The sequence below is a fragment of the Olea europaea genome, unplaced genomic scaffold (genome assembly GCF_002742605.1).
Source record: "Olea europaea var. sylvestris unplaced genomic scaffold, O_europaea_v1 scaffold3033, whole genome shotgun sequence".
NCBI lineage: Eukaryota > Viridiplantae > Streptophyta > Magnoliopsida > Lamiales > Oleaceae > Olea > Olea europaea.
In genome coordinates, this window is record NW_019249011.1 from 38,406 (window position 1) to 59,609 (window position 21,204).

A 21,204-nucleotide genomic window follows, 5' to 3' on the forward strand; every position below is an offset into this window, starting at 1 on the left:
GAGCCAGCCTCTCCTGAGGATCCATCTACGAACAGTTTCCATGTTGGGGGCTCGACTGGTTCCATTGTCGCCTCCATTTCTGGGGCTTTGTCAAACTCAGCCACAAAATCTGTAAGGGCCTGGCCCTTGATGGCATGTCGAGGTCAGAACAGTATGTCGAACTCACTAATCTTGATCGTCTATTTTAGTAGGAGTCCTGATGCGTCCGTTCTCTACAGCACTTGCTTCAATGGGAAGTTGGTGAGAACTTCAATTGAGTGGGCCTGGAAGTATGGCCTCAGTTTCCTTGAGGCTGTGATGAGAGCAAGTGCCAATTTCTCCATGTCTGGGTAGTGTGTTTCAGCTGGGATGAGTGCTTTGCTAACATAGTATACAGTAACTGGTGCTCATTTTCTTCTCTGACTAGGACAACACTGACCGCCTCGTCTGAAATCGCCAAGTACAATAGTAGTGGCTCTTCTGGTTGAGGTTTTGACAACAGGGGTGCCTCTCCTAAGTGCTTCTTCAGCGCTTGGAAGGCTTCTTCGCACTTGGAAGTCCATTGGAACTTCTTTCCTTACTTCAGCACATTGAAGAAGGGTAAGCTCTTATCTGTAGCTCTGGAGATGAAGTGACTTAGTGCGGCTATCTGACCATTGAGGCTTTGGACCTCCTTTGATTTCTGAGGTGACCTTATTTCAAGCAAGGCCATTATCTTCATTGGGTTCATTTCGATTCCTCTTTGGTTTACAATATATTCCAAAAACTGACCTGAAGCCACTCTAAAGGTGTACTTGAGGGGATTCAACTTCATTTTATATTTTCTAAGTATCTGAAAGGTTTGGTCGAGGTGACTTAAGTGTTCGTTGGCCTGGAGGCTTTTGACTAACATGTTGTCCACGTAGACCTCCATGGTTTTGCCAATGAGTTTGGCAAACATTATGTTAACCAACCTCTAATATATAGCTCCAGCATTTTTCAATCAAAAGGGCATGACTTTATAGCAGTACAGTCTTCTGTCTGTGATGAATAATGTAGCCTCCTCATCAGGTCGGAACATAGGTATCTGTTTATACCCTGAGTATGCATCCATGAAGCTCAAGAGTTCATGTCCGACAGTGGAATCCACAAGTTGATCTATCCTTAGAAGTGGGAAGCTGTCTTTAGGGCATGCCTTATTTAAGTTTGTGAAGTCTACGCACACCCTCTACTTTCCGCTGGACTTCTTCACAAGGACCAGGTTGGATATCCACTTCGGATATATAGCTTCTCTGATGAACTACTGCGGCTAAGTTTGTGTACTTCGTCTTTCAGTGCCTCATACCGTTCCGGGTTAAGGGCGCATCTTTTTTGCCTATGTGGGGGCACAGGAGGAGTTGATGTTAAGATGATGGCAACTGATCATTGGATCTATTCCCACCATGTCTTCATGCTTCCAAGCGAGGACATCCAAGTTCCTTTTCAGAAAGCTCACCATTTCTTCTTTTGCTTTGTGGGACAGTGCCTTTCCTATTCACAGGACCTGGCTGGGGTCCTCTGGGTTGGCGAAGAAGTTTTCAAGTTCTTCCATTGGGGTTGCATTTGGCTCGGAGTCAATTATCCGGGGATCTAATTCATCAAGAGAGTGCCCTTCTTCAGGGGCCTCTTCCATGTCGATGTCTTCCTCCTGTTCGGAGGTATGCCATTGTTCAGGGACGTCGAGCATTTCCACGTCCAAATTGGGTTCACTGGCAACTTCAGTTATGATCACATTAACAGTTCGAGGCTCCGATTTTTCTAAAGAGTTTAAGTAACATGCCCTAAAGCCCATCTGGTCACCTCGTACCGTAGCAATCCCATGTTCAGTTGGAAATTTCATACACAAGTAGTGGATGGAGCTGACAACCCAAAGATCTTTCAAGGTGGGACTGCCCAATACTCTATGGTAGGCTGATCTGTGTTCTACCACCAAGAATTCCATGAAGTGTTGGGCCACTAGAGAGGCTGAACCCATCTCGACGGGCAGAGTAATCCGCCCTCATGGGATGATGCTGTCTCTAATAAATTCAAATAGTGGATTGGTCATAGGGATCAACCCATGTTCAAATTGCATCTTGTCGAAGGTAGAGCCAAACAGTATATTCACCGAACTGCCATTGTCGACGAGCTTGCGTTTGAGCCTGTTTCTTGCCACTACGGCTCTCACAACCAATGCGTCACAATGGGGGTGATGAACTCCTTGTGCATCTTCCTGGAAGGAGGTGATTGGGGCCATCTTATTAGCCTCTTGGAACTCGTTGATAATGTAAGTGAGCATTGGTGGGTCCTGTGCTTCCCTTGTGTAATTCCTTTGGGCGTTCCTAGTGTTGCCACCTATGTGAGGTCCCCCAATGATCGTGTCGATCTCCCTGATGATTTGGCCTCCAGAAAATGGGGTCTGATCTCTCTGTCTGGACTCTCCTTGGTCCATTGATTCTCTTCTCTGGGGTGACTGCTCTCTGTGTCTTCTCTCTCCTCCTGTTCTGGGAGGCGCATCTGCGAGAATATTCATTCTTCCTAGAGGGATGTGGGTCGTTTCGATCTAAGCGTCGAGGAGCGTCTCTGCACTTGCTGGTGTCATGCCCATAGAATTGGTGGAAAATCCAAAATCTTGCTCCTTCCAAGGGCCTGTTTGACCGCTTCTTCTTCTTCTTCTTTTTATTACTATCAGTTCCTTCAGATGGCCCTGCTTCTCCAGAAAAATTCTCGTATGCCAATACCGGCATTGCATTTAGTGTTGCAGAAGCCAGTGCCCGTCCGAAAGTGAGAGTTATTGTATGCCCAGCTTGGGTCCATTGCTGCGTGACAAGGTGTGCTGCGGGTCCTCGACCTACCTGCCTCTGAGGCAGAGGAAGTCCTCGCGCGGCACGGTTTTGGTGATCAATAATCTTTTCACTGACGATCTCTACTCTCATCATTTCTTCCAGTTCGTCATAAGTGGTGGGATTTTTGCTGCGCACATCCCTTCAGAACAAAGTGTTCATGTTAAGGCCACATTTCAAGGCTGAAAGGGCTTCTGTGTCAATGACCTACTCGCAGTACATGATTTCATTTGTAAACCTGACGAGATAGCTTTTCAGCTTCTCTCCAGGGGCCTACCTCATATCTTGCAGGCGTTGCACCGGGACCTCTCCTTCTCTGCATGAGAGGTACTGGTTCAAAAATGCCTTCTTCAAATCCAGCCAACTCCTAATGCTCAGGGGAGGAAGTCTGTTGTACCACACTTCAGCAGCTCTGCTCAGGGTTAAGTGGAAGGCTCTACACTTCAAAGCAGGCGAGGCTCCCCTGAGGCTCATCTGTGTCATGTACTTGGTGAGATGCTTTTTCGAGTCCCCCTTTCTTTCATACTTGGGGATCTTAGGGGGCATGAAATTCGGAGGCATTGGGAAGCTTCAGATTTTCCTTGAGAAAGGGAGGTTATCATCATCATCATCAATTTCATAAGATCGACAAGGCCCATCTGACCCTTCATCATCTTGAATGTTTTTGGGAGGTGGAGGTGCTTCTCCTCTGCTGCCCCAATCAACTAAGTCCCTTCTCTTCTTCCTATTTCTAGGAGGAGGAGGAGGTGCTTGTTCTTGCTCTTGTTCTTGTCGAACTAATCTTCTCACTGAGCGGATCCTATTACTAGGGTCTTGCCCTATTCGGTCAAAGACGCCGACTGACCTTTGTGCTTCATTTTCTTAAGGGAAATTGCCCCCCAATTATGGTTCTGCTGGCTGGCTCCCTTGCACATAGGATGTGGCTTCTACGCCCATTTCTCTTTCGAGGGGGCGTTCTCTGTGTTGGCTCATATGGCCTCGAGAACGAGACGCGGGAGCTTACTGAATTGGGTAAGATCCTTGGGGCATTTGAGAGCCCTGATGACCTCGGCCTTGCACGAGGAGTTCATGCATCGCCATATTCTGAGCTGCGATGTCCCTCATACCCGCAGCTATTTGAGTCATTCCTTCAATGAGCATGGCTATTTTTTAACCTCGACGACACCGGTGATGGGGTCTTTGGTGAGTGACATTGTTATGGAGTACCTCTTCTTCAGAGGTCTCTCTCATAGGATTGTCGTCTTCATGGCTGAAACTCATCTCATCTCCTTTTTCAAGGGTGATGAGAACTTATATTATAACTCGACTTTGCTCTTTTTCAAGAACGTGCCCTTTTTAGGGTAAGTCGTTAGTTTTTCAGTGGTTTCTTTGGTGGAGAATGCAGAACTTTGGACGAGAAGTTTCCCATAGACGGTGCCAATCTGTTGACCTCACAAATTGGACCCTCTACGTGGCCAACCGATAACTACTCCACGTATTCCTCCCTATGCACAGTTAACGCACGGTCAGATGCACACGACCGGAACTAGCGGGGGTGGCGACGGCCGCATATACTCCGACGGTCAAGTTAGCCTCAGGTGATCGGAACAATACCAAGGTTGTGCAAAATAGTGGGGAGGAGAATATATATTTGCTTGTTCTGGAAAACTATATTGTAAGAGTTTTATTACCTTTGCCTCTTGTTAAACCTTGGGTATTTATAGATGAGGAGAACCGTTGGATGTGGAACACGTGTATGCATCTGGAGGTATGAGGCGTCTGTTCATAGGCGTCAATCGGCTGCGTCTATAGAGTGGGCGGATAATTACTTCTCCCGAGTCCGAGTTGAGTTGACATAAAGTTGATACGTCACATCAACTAAACTTATGGAGACGTCAAATCAATTAAACTTTAGGGGCAGAAAGGATCCTGACATAGATCTCTTTCTGAAATTGGTGACGGATCCTGGTAGAGGTCCTCGGAGTGCGCCTCGACTTCAGGGGGGAGGACGCTTCGGTCGATTCCTCACAGTGCGTTAGCAGATCAACAACATTGGTGGTGAAGTCACTTCGAAACTACTTCGGATGGGTGCTGAACACCTCGTAATAGGCAGAGGTAGACTCTTCGAAATGGTTCGGATAGGGGTGTAACTCATTCTTTGTTGTTCGTCAAATCTTTTAGACTTTTTATAAATTAGAAATGAATTTGCAAGTGACACATTTCCACTAGCTAAAGTTAATTTATTTAAAAAAAATGATATTTTCGAGAATAAAATCTTTGCAAATTTGATTCAATTCTTAGTAATTTCACTTATAATCTATAATATTAGGGACAGAGTATAGAATCAAGAATAATGATCGACTATTTTACTTGCCTTGTAGCTTAGACAATTTATTTTGAAAAGATATTTGAGATAGGTTGTATGATTTTTATCCTAACTCAAGAATATCACATTTCGGCTGATACTATTTTAAAATTTTATAAAGAAAAAGAATTCTAAAAGGCATATATTCGACTTATTGTAAATCCAAATGAATTTGGCACCCTCGAGTTTCAAATAATTTTTTGTTTCTATGTTCCACTGATGGAATTTAAATGATAGTACAAAACTTTCAAGAATATGATACACTCCCCCCGCCCAGATTTTGGTCAAAAAGTTTATATACACACGCGCGCGCCATGATATTATGTTTGATAATACTTAAAAGTCATTTTTTATGAAGAAAATCAATCGTTCTCTGAGAAAATTAGAGAAAAAGATTCCATCTCATTCATGAACGATTTTGAAGATCCAAAATAAAAAGTAGTGATATTTTCTTACATATGATCATTGCAATTTATAGATTGAATGTCTTACTTGGTCGTGTCCATCGACGCCATAGTTGATGATGCAATTTTTCTTTATTTGTTTGTGACGAAGTTAAGCAGAGACTGAACAACTTCACGATTGTAACCCCCAACAGTCCAATTGGTTCATGTACTATGGTTTAAACGTGGCGAACAACTCGAAAGTAGAGATGGATATGGTTCCATATGGTTTTGGTTTCAAGAGAACCGAACTGAATCATTAACCAATGATTTTTTTGATAATGGAACCAAATAGTTTTTTTTTTTTTTTAAAAGATACTAGTTTGGTTTGGTTCTAATTTCATTTCTTAAATTTTTAGATTTGCATCATATAAAAGAGACTTTTTAAGTAACTGACCAATTTCATTTTTCGATTTTAAATAACACTCCACTGACTTGATGAAATGTGGTACTCATATGCTGCGACTTTGTGTAAATTGAAAAGGAGTGGAGGAGAAATAATTCAATTGAATACATAATTAGAGTGTAGACAACCAATGAGTTGTTTATCTCTAATGACCTAAAATCGATTAATAAACTGTATTCAATTAATGGACTATCTCTAATGAATATAAAATTAGGGTTTCCACTAATTATTATATATAAAATTAAATATTAAGTTCGATTCTGATTCTAGTTCTGGTTTTCGAACTAGAACTGAACCAGAACCAAAATCAAATGGGGCTCGGTTTAAAGAACCAAAATCATTAGTTTTTTTGATAGAACCGAACAGAACAACTTGGTTTGATTTGGTTTGAACATTTTGTCCACCCCTACTCGAAAGAAGCATCCAAATTACGCTTCAATATGTTGTCATTTTAGCATTCCTCATTGGGACCCGTTAGTGGGGGCCCATCAGGTTTCTCCAAAGCCAAATAGGTCCCACGTTTCTCTTCTCTACTATATTTGGGGTCTTATCATGTTTCCGGATGTCTCTGTACACATTTGAATGTACTAGCAGTAAGCACATCACGGCTTATGCATTGCATAAATGAAATGCGTAATATTTTTTAAGTACTAAAATTATTTTTGAAAGTATTAATACTATCTGAATTAATAATTTCTTTAAATTTATATGAAATTTATAAATTTTCTGTATTGTCTATGGAGAGGACAAGAGTTTTTGTATTTAATATATAAATATGCGATTTTGAATCACATACCTGAACGTAACCCATTTCAATTTTCGTGATGTAATTCCTCAATTTCTTATGTTAAGACAAAATCCTTGTCTCTACTTCCAAGGGGGAAAACCCAAAAAATCTATAAAATATATAATAAATTATGTAGAAAAATGATGACTACACTTTATAGCGTAAATTGTGCAGGCTTGCTCTGCTCACTCAAGCTATATATCATTACTACAAGTAACATAATAAAACTTCAAACTCAATAAATCATTTAATATATTTGTGAACAAATGATAAAAATATAAAATACAAAGTGAAATTACAAATTAAAACATATAAAGATTAGAACCCCAAAAAAAAAAAAAAAAGAATTCTTACTTTGACGTAACGAAATTTTTATCGGATCTGTTTGAATACAAATATACCAAATCAAATATAGAAAGTAAAGTATATTCAAATGTGAATATTATAACGCAAAAATCAGGAAGGTACATAGAATTGATGCAAACTGGGCATTTAAGAAGCTCATGAACATTGGTAGCTGAATGAATCACAATTCCATCGAAGAAGAATTGTGGTCCGTCAATTCGAATGTGGAATTCATAATTTTTGAAAATTAAAGTTTAAGATAATTGAATTAATGCTATTAATCAAATTAAAATATTTTTTTTATTTCTCTAAATTATTATTTAAGGTCATCTTTTGAGCTTTTTAATCAACATCCGTTTTACAATTTTATTTTGAATTAATGCTATTAATCAAATTAAAATATTTTTTTTAATCACAAAATGGGAATTTATGGCCATCATTTGAGTTCCTTAAACAACACTCATTTTTTAGTTTAATGTCAAGTAGATTGAATTAAAACTGCTATAAAAATTAATGTAGGATTAAAAGATTGATTTAGGAAATTATTGACTGTTTTTCATTTTCATTTTGAATTAACACTATCAATCAAGTTTTTATAGCATTTTATTTTATTTTTATTTTTATTTTTTAATTTCAAAAGGGAGATTTAAGGCTCTCCTTTGAGTTACTTAAACAACACCCATTTTTTAAATTCATGTTGCATAAAGTGAATGAATTTTCATTTGTTTAATTTCCAAATGTGAATTTAAGGCCATCATTTGAGTTCCTTAAACAAAACATGAATTTTAATTTCATATTGAAAAATTGAATTAATGCTATCAATAAAAATTAATGTTATATTAAAAATATTAATTAGGGAATTATTTACAAAGGGAAAAGAAAATGGATTTTTTAATTTCATGTTGAATAAGTTGAACTAATGTTATTAATTAATTATTGAAAAGATGAAAATTAAATAAGGGTATATTGGACATATAGTTAAATATGTAAATTGAATTAATGTTAATAAAAATTAATGTAATATTAAAAGGATTAGTTTAGGAAATTATTGACAAATGGACAAGAAAAGGGATTTTTTTTTTCAATTTAACATCAAATAAATTGAATTAATGTTATTAATTAACTGGCATATAGCAAAATATATAAGGGTAAATATTTGAAAGTTTTATTTAATTATTAACAAAACTAAAATTAAATAAAGGTATATTTGGCATATATCTAAATATGTAAAAGTAAAATTGGTACTTAAAAGTATCTCCTAAATCCTTCCTTCTAATGTATGGTTGAAGATTATATACATCTATCGGCGGAGTTGGGATCAAACTAATTTTTTTATAAATTGAACTAATATTGTTGATAAGAATCATAGCCTAGTGGTGTAAAGGATAGGAGTGAGATTATCTCACGCCTTGTTGGCAGCCGCAGTGTGGGGATTCGATTTTTGAGACATGTAATTGGACTCCTTGTAGGCGTAGTATACATGCAACTCTTGTTCCCTGACCTGTTGGGACACATCCCGTGATTTACCTCCCTCACAAAGCTCTAGACACTGGACGGTGGGAGCCCACGAGGTTGGGGTTCAACCTTTTTTTTTTTTTTTTTTTTTGTATAGATGTACATAATCAATCCAGAAATCATTGGAATGAATAATATTTTTCCATACCCTTATTGTCAAAGTGGTATCAGAGTAGCAAAAAATATTTTAGATTAGTTAAACGTGAATTGAGAGAGACATTGAAATGGCGACTGCTAATGTCGGCGGGAAGATGGAGAATCCCATTGATAATTCTGCATCTGTTTGTGGAACAATGCAGCAGATTAGTGATATGAATCAAGGTACGTCCACAACCGAAGTGAGTCAAGCGACGAGTTACGGAAAGGATCCATTGATAGTCGAAGGCGGACCGATGACGCGATCGAGGACGAAGCGAGTGAAAGAAGCGATGGGATTGCTTGTCAAGCAAACGATCGATGAAACAATGTTCGGGAGGTCAAATGGAACAAGTTTCATGTTGAGGTCGAAGGCCGAAGGAACTTGGATCAACGAGATAAAAGCGGACGAAGGTGGCACGGAGTTGGTCTATGCGACCGCAGACTCAACGGCCTATGTGGCCGCATAGAAGGCCACCGAAACTACTTGTGGCTGGCTGGGTTGATCTATGCGACCGCATAGAAATGATCTATGCGGCCGCATAGATCAAAAAGCGGGAAAAAAATTCGTTTTTTTTTAATTTTTGCCTAATCTTCTAATGTTGGTAGAACTCTTGTGAAATCAAAATATTACCATATTTTGATTAATTTGGACGTTTTTTATGCCATAGTATAAATAGGAAACTCTTTTCATTATGTAAAAAAACTTTTGCTGAAATTAATACAGAGAGAGAAAATTTCCTTTCAATCAATTGTTCTTCATTGGACAAACTTAGAACTTATCAAGAATCGATTTCTTGTGGCGTTCTTGACGTCGGATTGTGGGTTTCATTGATTGTAATCAAGGGGTTTTAGATTCTTCGCTAATCTAAGGTTTCGTGGTTCGATTATTGGGGTTCAAGATCCAAAACCGGATTAGTATTGGCGTTCTTGAGTTCCGCATCAATCTAGTTGTGGGTTTCGTAGTTTTCATTGCTACGGGGTTCGCATGACAGTGACAGTGCTCTCGAAATCACAGTTCATAAACTCACTGGCCCAAATTTCATCCATTGGTTACAATTTGTTTGTATTGTGATTACAGGTAAGGGTAGAATTGGGTATATCAATTGCGAAATTCAAGAACCAGAGAAAGAGTGCACACAGTAGAAGGTTTGGCAGGCAGAAAACTCAATGGTGATGGCTTGGCTAATTAATTCTATGACTGAGGTCTGAGGATATAAGACAAACATTTCTATACTACAAGATAGCCCAGGAGATGTGGGATGCCATCTGTGACACATACTCAGATCTGGAAAATGAAGCTTAGGTATTTGAGTTGAGGTGCAAGCTGAAAGAGTTGAAGCAGGGTGATCAAAACGTCACTCAGTATTATAACTCTTTGACTAAAATATGGCAAGAGTTAGACATATACTACGATATCGACTAGAAGCGTGGAGATGACAGTAAGAAGTATCGACGTCAGGTGGAAAAAGAACGGATATATGACTTCCTAGCTAGCTTGATAAAAGAACAAGATGAGGTTCGAGGACGACTTGTTAGCACCAAGCCCTTACCATCAATCCGAGACATGTTCGCAGAGGTTCGTCGAGAGGAATGAAAGAGACATGTGATGCTTGGAACCATGAAGACTGGTGGTTATGATGGATCTGCTTTGATGTCCAAAGCACCTGAATTCAATGACAGTAAAGAGAAAGGAGGCGAAGCTGGAGCATTCTTTACTAGAGTACCTGGGAACAATAAAAAAACAATCGGTTCACAAAAAAAAATAGAGACAATGTTTGGTGACTATTGCAATAAGCAAAGACACACGAGGGAAAATTGCTGGCAACTTCATGGAAAACCAGGGAGACCAAAGGATGCAGAATTTACAAACAATCAAGGATCTCAACAAAAGTATACAGATCGAGGAGCAAATCTGGTTGGCTGTCACAACCCTGGAATTGATGGAGACTCTGGTCAAGTCTCTGACTTAAAAGATCAGATTAACAATCTCTACAAGATGATAAATAGTAACAATAATCCTTTTTCATCCTTAGCCCAGAAAGGTAATCATTCTGCAGCTCTCACTATTTCACACCTTAAAAAACAATCCTCAAATCATATATTCAAGGGCTACTGATCATATGGCAGGAAGTCATAATTTATTCAAGACTTATTCATCACATTTAAGTAGTTTTAAAGTGAATATAGCAGATGGTTCATTAGCCCCTATTGTTGGGATTGGAACAGTAGTTATCAATAAAGATCTAAAATTGGAGTCTGCTTTATATGTTCCTCAGTTAACATGCAATCTAATTTCGATTAGTAAGCTCTCTCAAGATCGGAATTACTGTGCTAATTTCTACCCTACTTATTGTCAATTTCAGGAACTTTCTTCGGGAAAGATGATTGGCAATGCTAAGGAAAGAGGAGGTCTCTATGTGTTTGAAGAAAAAGATAATGGTGATGAACAAGAACATGAATCTGGTTGTTGTTTTCCAAGTTCTACTGTGTCAAGTGTTCGTGTGAAATCCGCAAGCTTACGGGATCATTGTACAAGTAATAAAATTTGTGAGTTAAGAATATCGTTCCCACGAGTAATAAGGTATAATATTTAGTTAAGTAACTTTTACTAAATTCGAAGTAATATAAAATCAAAAAAGTTGTGATTTGTATGTTTTCTATGCTAATCTTAAATTAAGAAAGCAAATAAAATATTTATTTAATATGTGAATATTTGTATTGGAATCGTGAATCCCCCTATTGTTATATAATTCAACTCTTAATTTATAATCTAGTAAATTCATGCATTCAAAACAATCGATAATCCACTTTTATTCAATATTATTTCCCAAAATATATTAAACCTATGTTTAACACAACCCGATCCTATTCCTAGTTCGAATTCATATGAAAAACATACATTGATTCACAGGATTTATCATACATGATTGCACATGCCATATATATTATTCCTAACACCTATTATCCATGTATTAATTTTACCGCGTTCTAGACTTATTGTGAGTATTCCTACACTGCAACAAGCAACTTACTATCTAATTGGTGATCAAGCAATTAAATAGTTTAATGGGAATGCAAAACCAATCAAGAAAAAATCATGAAATACTAAATTAATTGTCTTGAATTAAAATAAACAAACAATAGGGTTCATCATTCATCCAATACAATGAAAAACTAGCTTAGCATATTAATATATAAATTACAAGAAGAATAATAGAAAAATATCACTCGGATCATGAAAGAATACAAAAGATGTTGATCTTCACGTCCAAAGTTGAATTCTTCAAAACTTGATATAATTGAACTTCAATTCCTTGCTATGACTTGATCTTCTCTCTCAAAATATAGCAATTGATCCCTTGTTATTGATGGATTTGATGAAACTATTGTGTATGAAGAGGCAAGAGAGAGACCATTTCATTGTTGCTCATATCTTGTATTTATATGATGAAATTAGGTCAAAATTCACGTCCAAATTGTTTTCCAAAAGAGTTTGAATCAAATAAGGAAAGTTGTATTCGCGCGCACATAATTTTGTCTCTGCATAGCTTTCAGTATTTTGATCATAACTTTCTCTTTCGGTATCCGATTCGGGTGATTCAAAGTGCATTGGAAAGATAATTAAAAGATCTACAATTCTTCTAGAAATACAATTTTTCCAATTCAAACGTTCTCCATCCGAAAAATGGGCTCAAGTTGACCAAAAATCTTGAAAATATCCTATATGATTGGAAGTCGATTTATGGTAATATTTTAATCATATTCCTTTTCTTTTTTACTCCAATTTGCATTCAATTGACTCCAATCAATCTTCAAAGTATCTTTTGTGGTCCAAATCAACCATTAAATATTTTCACTTTGGTCCCTATACTTTAGATTTGCTTTATTTAGCCATTCTCCGTTCTTTTTTCCAATTCTTCTTTGAAATATGAACTTTTTCTAATAAAAGTAATAAATAACAAATCAGGTATTAATTCGTTCAAAGAATAACAAATTATCATTATTTAGGATCCTAAATAAGTGTATAAACTACACTTATCAAACCCCAAACTTGAAACTTTGTTTGTCTTCAAACAAAACTACAATCCAGCAAACACACAGTGCCAATTACCTAATTGGTGGCCAGTCAATCAAACAATGTAAAATGATTTAGCTAGCTAACCCGACCTTTTATCTCAGGATTGAAATCATAAAACCAAATCTATGTACAGCTTCAAAATTACAATACATAAATTAAAATCTACTTTTCCAAATGTAAAATTGACGTGTATGTATGGAGAATTAAGCACAGCATCATGAATTCACAAGTAGTTTCAATTCCCGGCCTTCAATGGTCAAATATATCATTTCATCACTCGTAAAGACTCACATACCCCCAAACTTATTCTTTTCGTTATTTTCAAGTGTGTGACTTAAGGTTGAATTTTTATACTATCATCACCTCTCTAGTTTAGGTAAATCTCACTAATTGCAAGTCGATATATCAATAAATAAAGATTCTCCATAGTTTGATTGCTTCAATCTCCAGAACTCAACCAGGCTAATAATCCTTTATCAAAAGTCAATTTTCTTAAACAAGTGTTTGAGACTTAATCAAGGTATCCAGTGCGTCTTCTGTTTCATGCACCAATTTTTTCTCTCTTTTTTTTTTTTCAATATTTATTTCAACATTTTTTTTTGCAGCATTTTCTCCCTTAAACTTTCTAAATGACCCCTTCAGCGATGTTTAGGCCGATGACTCCTAAGTCAGTTGACTTTAGGGCATTAGGTTTTAACACCCTTACATGTTTAATAACTCGAGTCATAAAGGTTACGAAGAGAAATTTTCAAATAAAATATTTTTTTATTTTTTTATACATTGATTAGTGCAATATCCCTTATTAAACACCCATCCAAATAAACCAACTTCTAACTTGAGATTTTTATCCAATTTCATCCTATTGACCTTAGACAATCCACACAAGATTTTTTTTTTCAGTTTCACATATGGAATCTTCATTTATCTCAAAATCTTCCTACAATAGTGAAATCCTCCAAACTATTCTAAATTTGGTCTATGGATGTAAAATATAGTCGTTTTGGGTTTAGCATCTATGGTCCGCTATTTCAATCTATCCAATTATGAAATCAACTCATTCTTACACAATGCTTAACTTAATTCATGTGCTCAATATATATCAACTTTACATGAAAAAGCAAAAATTAACTTAAGTATGCAACCTATTCACCGTTCATAGATCAATTCATAATTCAATATATACATTATTATCAGTCAGGCGAACTAACTCACACAAGCACACAAAAGGAAAATATTTTTGAAAATTTTCAATTTTTTTTCTTTTATCTTTTTGTATTTTTAATATTTAAAACAATAAAACACACACAAAAACACACAAAACAAATGAAAACTCATGTTTTTTACCCCAAACTTAAATTAGACATTGTCCTCAATGTCTGAAATCCTATATCCGCCAATAAGGGGTGGGGGAAAAAATGAAGAAAAGACTCCCCTGATATGGCAATGAAATTCAATGGCGAGCTTTTCCCTTGTCTCAAATTGTTTCCTTGGTAATGGTTGGTTCAAGTGTTTCACAACGTCATGTTCCTGCAGAATGCGGATAAATAAAGCATTAAGACACAAAAGATCTGGAACAAATGTTACTTGGCTCAAACATCAATAAACCAACAAGTAAGCTAAGGAAAAATGGGATATGGATGATAATCCCCTAATTAAAATCATAAAAATAAACTAAATTATCCTATAAGTAGAAAGCAAAACAAATAAAAGGGATAGAAAGATTGAGTTGCCTCCCAACAAGCGCTTATTTATAGTCTTTAGCTTGACTTTATTGTTTCGGCATCATGGAATTTTGAAAAACGCTTTTGATGCCTTGCTTAGTTTGCCCCTTTTAATTTTGCTCCACTCTTCGTTGCTTCTACAAATTTTAGCACTGCCCCTTCCAGTGTTATATGACTTGCATATTTCATTCGATTCAAGTTCAACTATGTAGACTTCTTCCTCCTCTTTGAGTTTAATTACAAATTCAATGATAGAGCAATCAATGAAGTCGACAGAGTGAGAGTTAATGTCTTCTTCATTAATTACTCCCCCCCCCTTCATTTTGTTCATATGTAATCAAACTTTTATCATCTTCGTTCTTGTCTTCCATAATTGATATATCCTCGGGTTGAATGGCTGGTTCACAATCTACATCCACGGGCAATGGAAACTCTTTTCTTTCAAACTTCTCGAGTGGATTATACCCCTACCTTTTAAATTTGATCCAAAATATGCCATCTCTCACACACATTTTATTTTCATCTAACTTGACAAGATCAGTGTAGTATTTTGCAAGTACCTCCTCGTTCAACATGGAAGGACCAACTCCCACAAGCGTGTCTGAAGGGACACACTCGCCCACAGGCATTTAGTCTTCATTAGCATTGTCAAATGCTAATCTTCGACATCGCGAGTATTGTTGAAATCGCAAGAGCTTGAGCCTTCCTGTGTCAGTGTATGTATACAAGCAGTAGTCAGTATAATGCACTCCATAGCAGAACTTACAATATATATCTTCTTCCTCATCGTACATGTCGAAATTAATTATTGCAAAAATAAATATACTATATCAACTTCAGAATCTTGCATATGCTACTGAACAGCACCTGGAAAGAATACCAAATAAGAGAGATCGGGGTGAGTAGCTAAATTCAACAAAATAATAATAATAATAATAAAGTGAAAAAAATCGAATCTAATATAAACTACTAAACTAAAATTAAATCCGTTATTCCCCGACAATGGCGCCAAAAATTTGTTTGTGTGAAATCCGCAAGCGTACGGGATCGTTATACAAGTAATAAAATTTGTGAGTTAAGAATATCGTTCCCACGAGGAATAAGGTCTAATATTTAGTTAAGTAGTTTTTACTAAATTTGAAGTAATATAAAATCAAAAAAGTTGTGATTTGTATGTTTTCTATGTTAATCTTAAATTAAGAAAGCAAATAAAATATTTATTTAATATGTGAATATTTGTATTGAAATCGTGAATCCCCCTATTGTCATTTAATTCAACTCTTAATTTATAATCCAGTAAATTCATGCATTCAAGACAATCGATAATCCACTTTTATTCAATATACTTTCCCAAGATATATTAAATCTATATCTAACACGACCCGATCCTATTTCTAGCCCGAATTCATATGAAAAACATGCATTGATTCACAGGATTTATCACACATGATTGCACATACCATAGATATTATTCATAACACATATTGTCCATGTATTGATTTTACCGCGTTCTAGACTTATTGTGAGTATTCCTACACTACAACAAGCAACTTACGATCTAATTGGTGATCAAGCAATTAAATAGTTTAATGGGAATGCAAAACCAATCAAGAAAAAATCATGAAATACTAAATTAATTGTCTTGAATTAAAATAAACAAACGATAGGGTTTATCATTCATCCAATATAATGAAAAACTAGCATAACATATTAATATATAAATTACAAGAAGAATAATAGAAAAATATCACTCGGATCATGAAAGAATACAAAAGATGTTGATCTTCACGTCCAAAGTTGAATTTTTCAAAACTTGATGTAATTGAATTTCAATTCTTTGCTATGGCTTGATCTTCTCTATCAAAATATAGCAATTGACCCCTTGTTCTTGATGGATTTGATGAAACTATTGTGTATGAAGAGGCAAGAGAGAGACCATTTCATTGCTGCCAATATCTTGTATTTATATGATGAAATTAGGTCAAAATTCACGTTCAAATTGTCTTCCAAAAGAGTTTGAATCAAATAAGGAAAGTTGCATTCGCGCGCACATAATTTTGTCTTTGCACAACCTTCAGTATTTTGATCATAACTTTCTTTTTCGGTGTTCGACTAAGGTGATTCAAAATACATTGAAAAGATAATTAAAAGATCTACAATTTTTCTAGAAGTATAATTTTTCCAATTCAAACGTTCTCCATCCAAAAAATGGGTCTCAAGTTGACCAAAAATCTTGAAGATATCCTATATGATTGGAAGTCGATTTATAGTAATATTCTAATCATATCCCTTTCTTTTTTTTTTACTCCAATTTGCATTCAATTGACTCCAATCAATTTTCAAAGTATCTTTTGTGGTCCAAATCAACCATTAAATATTTTCACTTTGGTCCACATACTTTGGATTTGCTTCATTTAGTCATTCTCCGTTCTTTTTTTCAATTCTTCTTTGAAACATGAACTTTTCCTAATAAAAGCAATAAATAACAAATCAGTTACTAATCCGTTCAAAGAATAACAAATTATCATCATTTAGGATCCCAAATAGGTGTAGAAACTACACTTATCACAAGTCATATGTCAGAAATAATGGTGTGGCGTTATAGATTAGGCTACCCAAGCTTTATGTATTTGAAACATTTGATGCCAGCTTTGTTTAGAAATAAAAATCTCAATTCATTCCAGTGTGAGATTTGTCACTTTGTGAAGTATCAAAGAGCTCATTTTAAACCACATACTTACAAAAGCTCAAAGCCGTTGCACTAGTCCACAATGACATTTGGGATCCAGCTAGAGTTCCAATCTTTCACATATTAAGTGGTTCATCACATTCATCGATGATCATACCCGTCTTTGTTGGGTCTTCCTTATGAAAAATAAATCTAAATCAATATCCATTGTGCATAACTTCTATAATATGATTCTCATCTAGTTCCAAACCAAACTTCAGGTACTTAGGACAGACAATGGAAGTGAATATTTTGCTTGAATGCTAAAAACATTTTTTTTTCAAGAAAAAGGGATCATTCATCATGATATATAACAAAGCCATATTGCATTCAGATAACAAAGCTGCCCTAGACATAGCACAAAATCCTATTCACCATGATAGAACTAAACATGTTGAGATTGACCGCCACTTTATAAAGGAGGAGATTGAAGATGGAAGTCTATCCATGTCTTATGTTCCAACAGCAAACCAAGTGGCTGACGTACTGACCAAGGGAAAAGCGAAGCAACAATTTGATTGGCTAGTTGATAAATTAAGAATGAAAGATATCTTCGCATATGCTTGAGGGGGAGTGTTGATAAGATTGTTTGAATTTCCTATAAATCAGCTATACAGTTGATTTTGCTCTATCTATCAAATATTATCTTCATGCTTCTTATTAAGATATTGTTAGATAAAGCAAATGTTGTATTCTATGTTTATCTGTTAAATCCTAGTTTATAGCTAACAGTTTCAAGTAGTTAGGCAATTGATATATTATATATAGATGTACATAATCAATCTAGAAATCATTGGAATGAATAATATTTTTCCATACCTTTATTGTCAAAAAGATGTATCTATTTGCATGCGCACATTTGTGTATGTTAAACTTGCTAGTTGATAATCCAAAATATGATTTGACATTACTTGTTAAACATGTTTTAAAGGCCTCTTCGTAGGGCTTCACTTTTACTTCTTATCAATGTTCTAAAAAGCGTGCCTAAATGGTGCCACGCTTTACCTTGACAGTAATGGCGAATTAAGCGATCAACTTAACAGTTTACTACTTAAAGCGTGCCTAAGCGCTCTTTGTCAATTTTTTTAATTTTTCCTCTTTTTAAAATTTTTTTATTTGATTTGATTTTATTAAATTTTTTATTTTTATTTTATTTTTTTATTTTTTAAAAGACTTCTATTTGACTTTAATTTCAAAATTTTAAATGATTTTATCTGTACAAAAATCAAAAATGATTTTATTTGATAAAGATTTAGATAAGATTGAAGATATGGTGCTATTTATATTATATAATTATGACTTTGAGATTGATTGTTTTGTTTAAAAATTTGAAAGTATGAATGTAAGTCTTATAAATTTGTTAAGTAAACTTGTCTAGTTGAAAGTTGAAATTATGAAAAATAATCTAGCTTTTGTATTTCAAAAATATGAAAATTGTGTAGTTAACTAGTTGTAGAAATTATTAAGTAAATGTAGTATTTTATATTTTTAAATGTTCGGTATATATTATTTTAATCATTAAATAATTTTTAGAATGATAAAGTATTTAAAATAAAAATAATAAGAAGTAACTATTTTTACGTCTAGACCTCGTCTAGCTTGTAATGCTTGAAGGTAGACATTCACGCCTAGCCACGCTTTACATTTTTAATAATACTGCTTCTTCTAGAAAAACAACATGTGAAAGTGAACTTAACCCAACTTTCTCTAAATATTTTCTAGGTACTTTCCGAAAAATCATTAAGAAGAGACGCACATTCCAATGTCAGCCACTTTAAGAACAAGATAGAAAAGGTACAGTTCTTGAGTTCAATTCTAGCTATTATTTGATTGAATTTCTTGAACAAAAGCCTAATATTCTTTCAAATCGTGATATTCTCATAATAATTTTATTCAACGTGGATACAATAGTACTTACCTTTTTAAAATAGACTTGACAGGTGTTTAAATATCCTTTTACTAGTGAAGGGAAACCAAAAGGACCTAGTGGAGCATGAACTAATGTAGAATTGACAAATATTGAACACTTTTCCTTCTTAATTTTTTCAAATTTCATCTAATCTCATGTGCAAAATCTTTGTAATGTAAATCGAGTAGAAGAGGTGAATGTTGTAACCAAACAGTGATTTTATTGTTGGTATTCTTTCCATGATCTACGTATTTCAATGATCTATTAGAATTTCACATTTCCTTGCTCATTTTCTATCATGAATTGGAATCGTAGATAACTGGTTCAATTTGGAATAAGAATGAAATGACTTCATATTACCCAACAAAGGAAACACTCGAACAACTTCATTAATTTACTTACTTTCATGCTTACTAATAGTAGTGAGAATCCCCATAAGTTGGGTGAGATTATGACGATAAACAACTACAGAATGAATTTTATTAATATATATTGTTGACCTCAAATTTTGTACCTCCAACATGGCCAATAGATCCTAAGGCCTCCCACATCCATACAAGCCTGATTATTGCACTTTTAAACAAACCGTTAGTCACACATAACTTTCTTTGATTAGGGTGGATTTGGTCGCTCCTACTTCAACGATCAAGTCAATTGTAGTAGTATATATGGGTGTAGGAGGTGCTTTAGGCGTAAGCCTCCAATATAAAAAGAGAGGTCAACTTTAAGGGATTTGTGATAATAACAGTAAGGATATCAAAGTTGTAGTTTGAGAGTCTAAACCTGCATTAATTTTGGAATGGTACATTGCGTGAGCTTCTACAGTAAGATAGGATGAATGTCGACCAAAGAATGAAAGTGTATGTGCCTCATCCGTGCTGCTAAGACCTCTTATGAAAGGTATCAGTAATCATAAGTTTTGAATGTTAATACCATTTGTTGTCCACATAAATCTAACACAGGGCTTAGACTTGATCTAATTGGCCGAATAAGCACAATAACAGTGAATTTCACATCAATCACATACCAATGACTGCATAAAAGATCTCCTGTTAGGTCCCACTTGCAGCCTCTCCTACATGAGGGTTCGGTTCTTCATATGGGATCGATTCGATCAAACGGGGATCGATTCGATCAAACGGGTTCGACATCCCATATAGGTTCAACCTCTTCACGGGGGTTCGCTCAAATTGCCTTTTGGATAGAGTGACGTTGGAGTGCGGGCCAAGATTTTCATGCCACATAGGAGATGAGGCGTAACAAATACAACGAGACCAAACTTGATTGGATCAAAATTATGCATTAACTACTTTCTCATCTCGAAAGCTTTTAAATTGTTAAATTCAATACCTAAGTAAATAATGCTCTTGCTTGGACCTTTTCAACAATTATTTAAAGCTAATAATCCTTGTAATGTTCAATTATGACTAAAGTCAAATCCAAAGGCAGGTTAATCTTTAATGTACATTAATTAGTTGCTTACATTCATCAAGATTATTATTCATAGTTTTGTGCATTAGTCTTTATAGGCTCGTAGTACCATAAAAACTGAAAAAAAACTAAGGCATTCTTGTAAAAATAAGTTGCTTCATGTTTGTTGAGAAGACAATTACTTATTTAATTAAAAGCATTAATTAGTATTACTTATAATTATAAATGCACAGAGGACAGGTGGCAGTGATGGCCAACTCATTCCTGCTGGCTTTATTATTTATTATTCATAAAAAATTAATATTAATGAAAAAAGAATGAAATTAATAATAATGATAAAAATGAAGAATCTTTTATAATTGTACAATACGATCCAACGTTGATTTAAATATAGGGACTCGAGATCCCTATCTTCTGACACTTACTTGATTATAATCAAAATTGCATTAAGTTCATTGGTAATTTGGAACTTGAATCGAAAAAAAAAAAAAAATAGAGGGATAAAGGTAAAAATGGTTTGATCGAAGTTAAATTGAAACC

The 21,204-nt window shown here is 35.2% G+C and overlaps 1 protein-coding gene across 1 annotated transcript; it reads left to right on the forward strand.

Annotated features, from left to right (window-relative positions):
• Positions 1-9,844: 9,844 nt before the first annotated feature.
• Positions 9,845-11,356, forward strand: LOC111384878. Its single transcript, XM_023009219.1, has 2 exons — positions 9,845-10,839; positions 11,161-11,356. The coding sequence occupies exons 1-2, from the start codon at positions 10,404-10,406 to the stop codon at positions 11,193-11,195; spliced, it is 471 nt and encodes a 156-aa protein (XP_022864987.1). The 5' UTR covers positions 9,845-10,403; the 3' UTR covers positions 11,196-11,356.
• Positions 11,357-21,204: the final 9,848 nt, after the last annotated feature.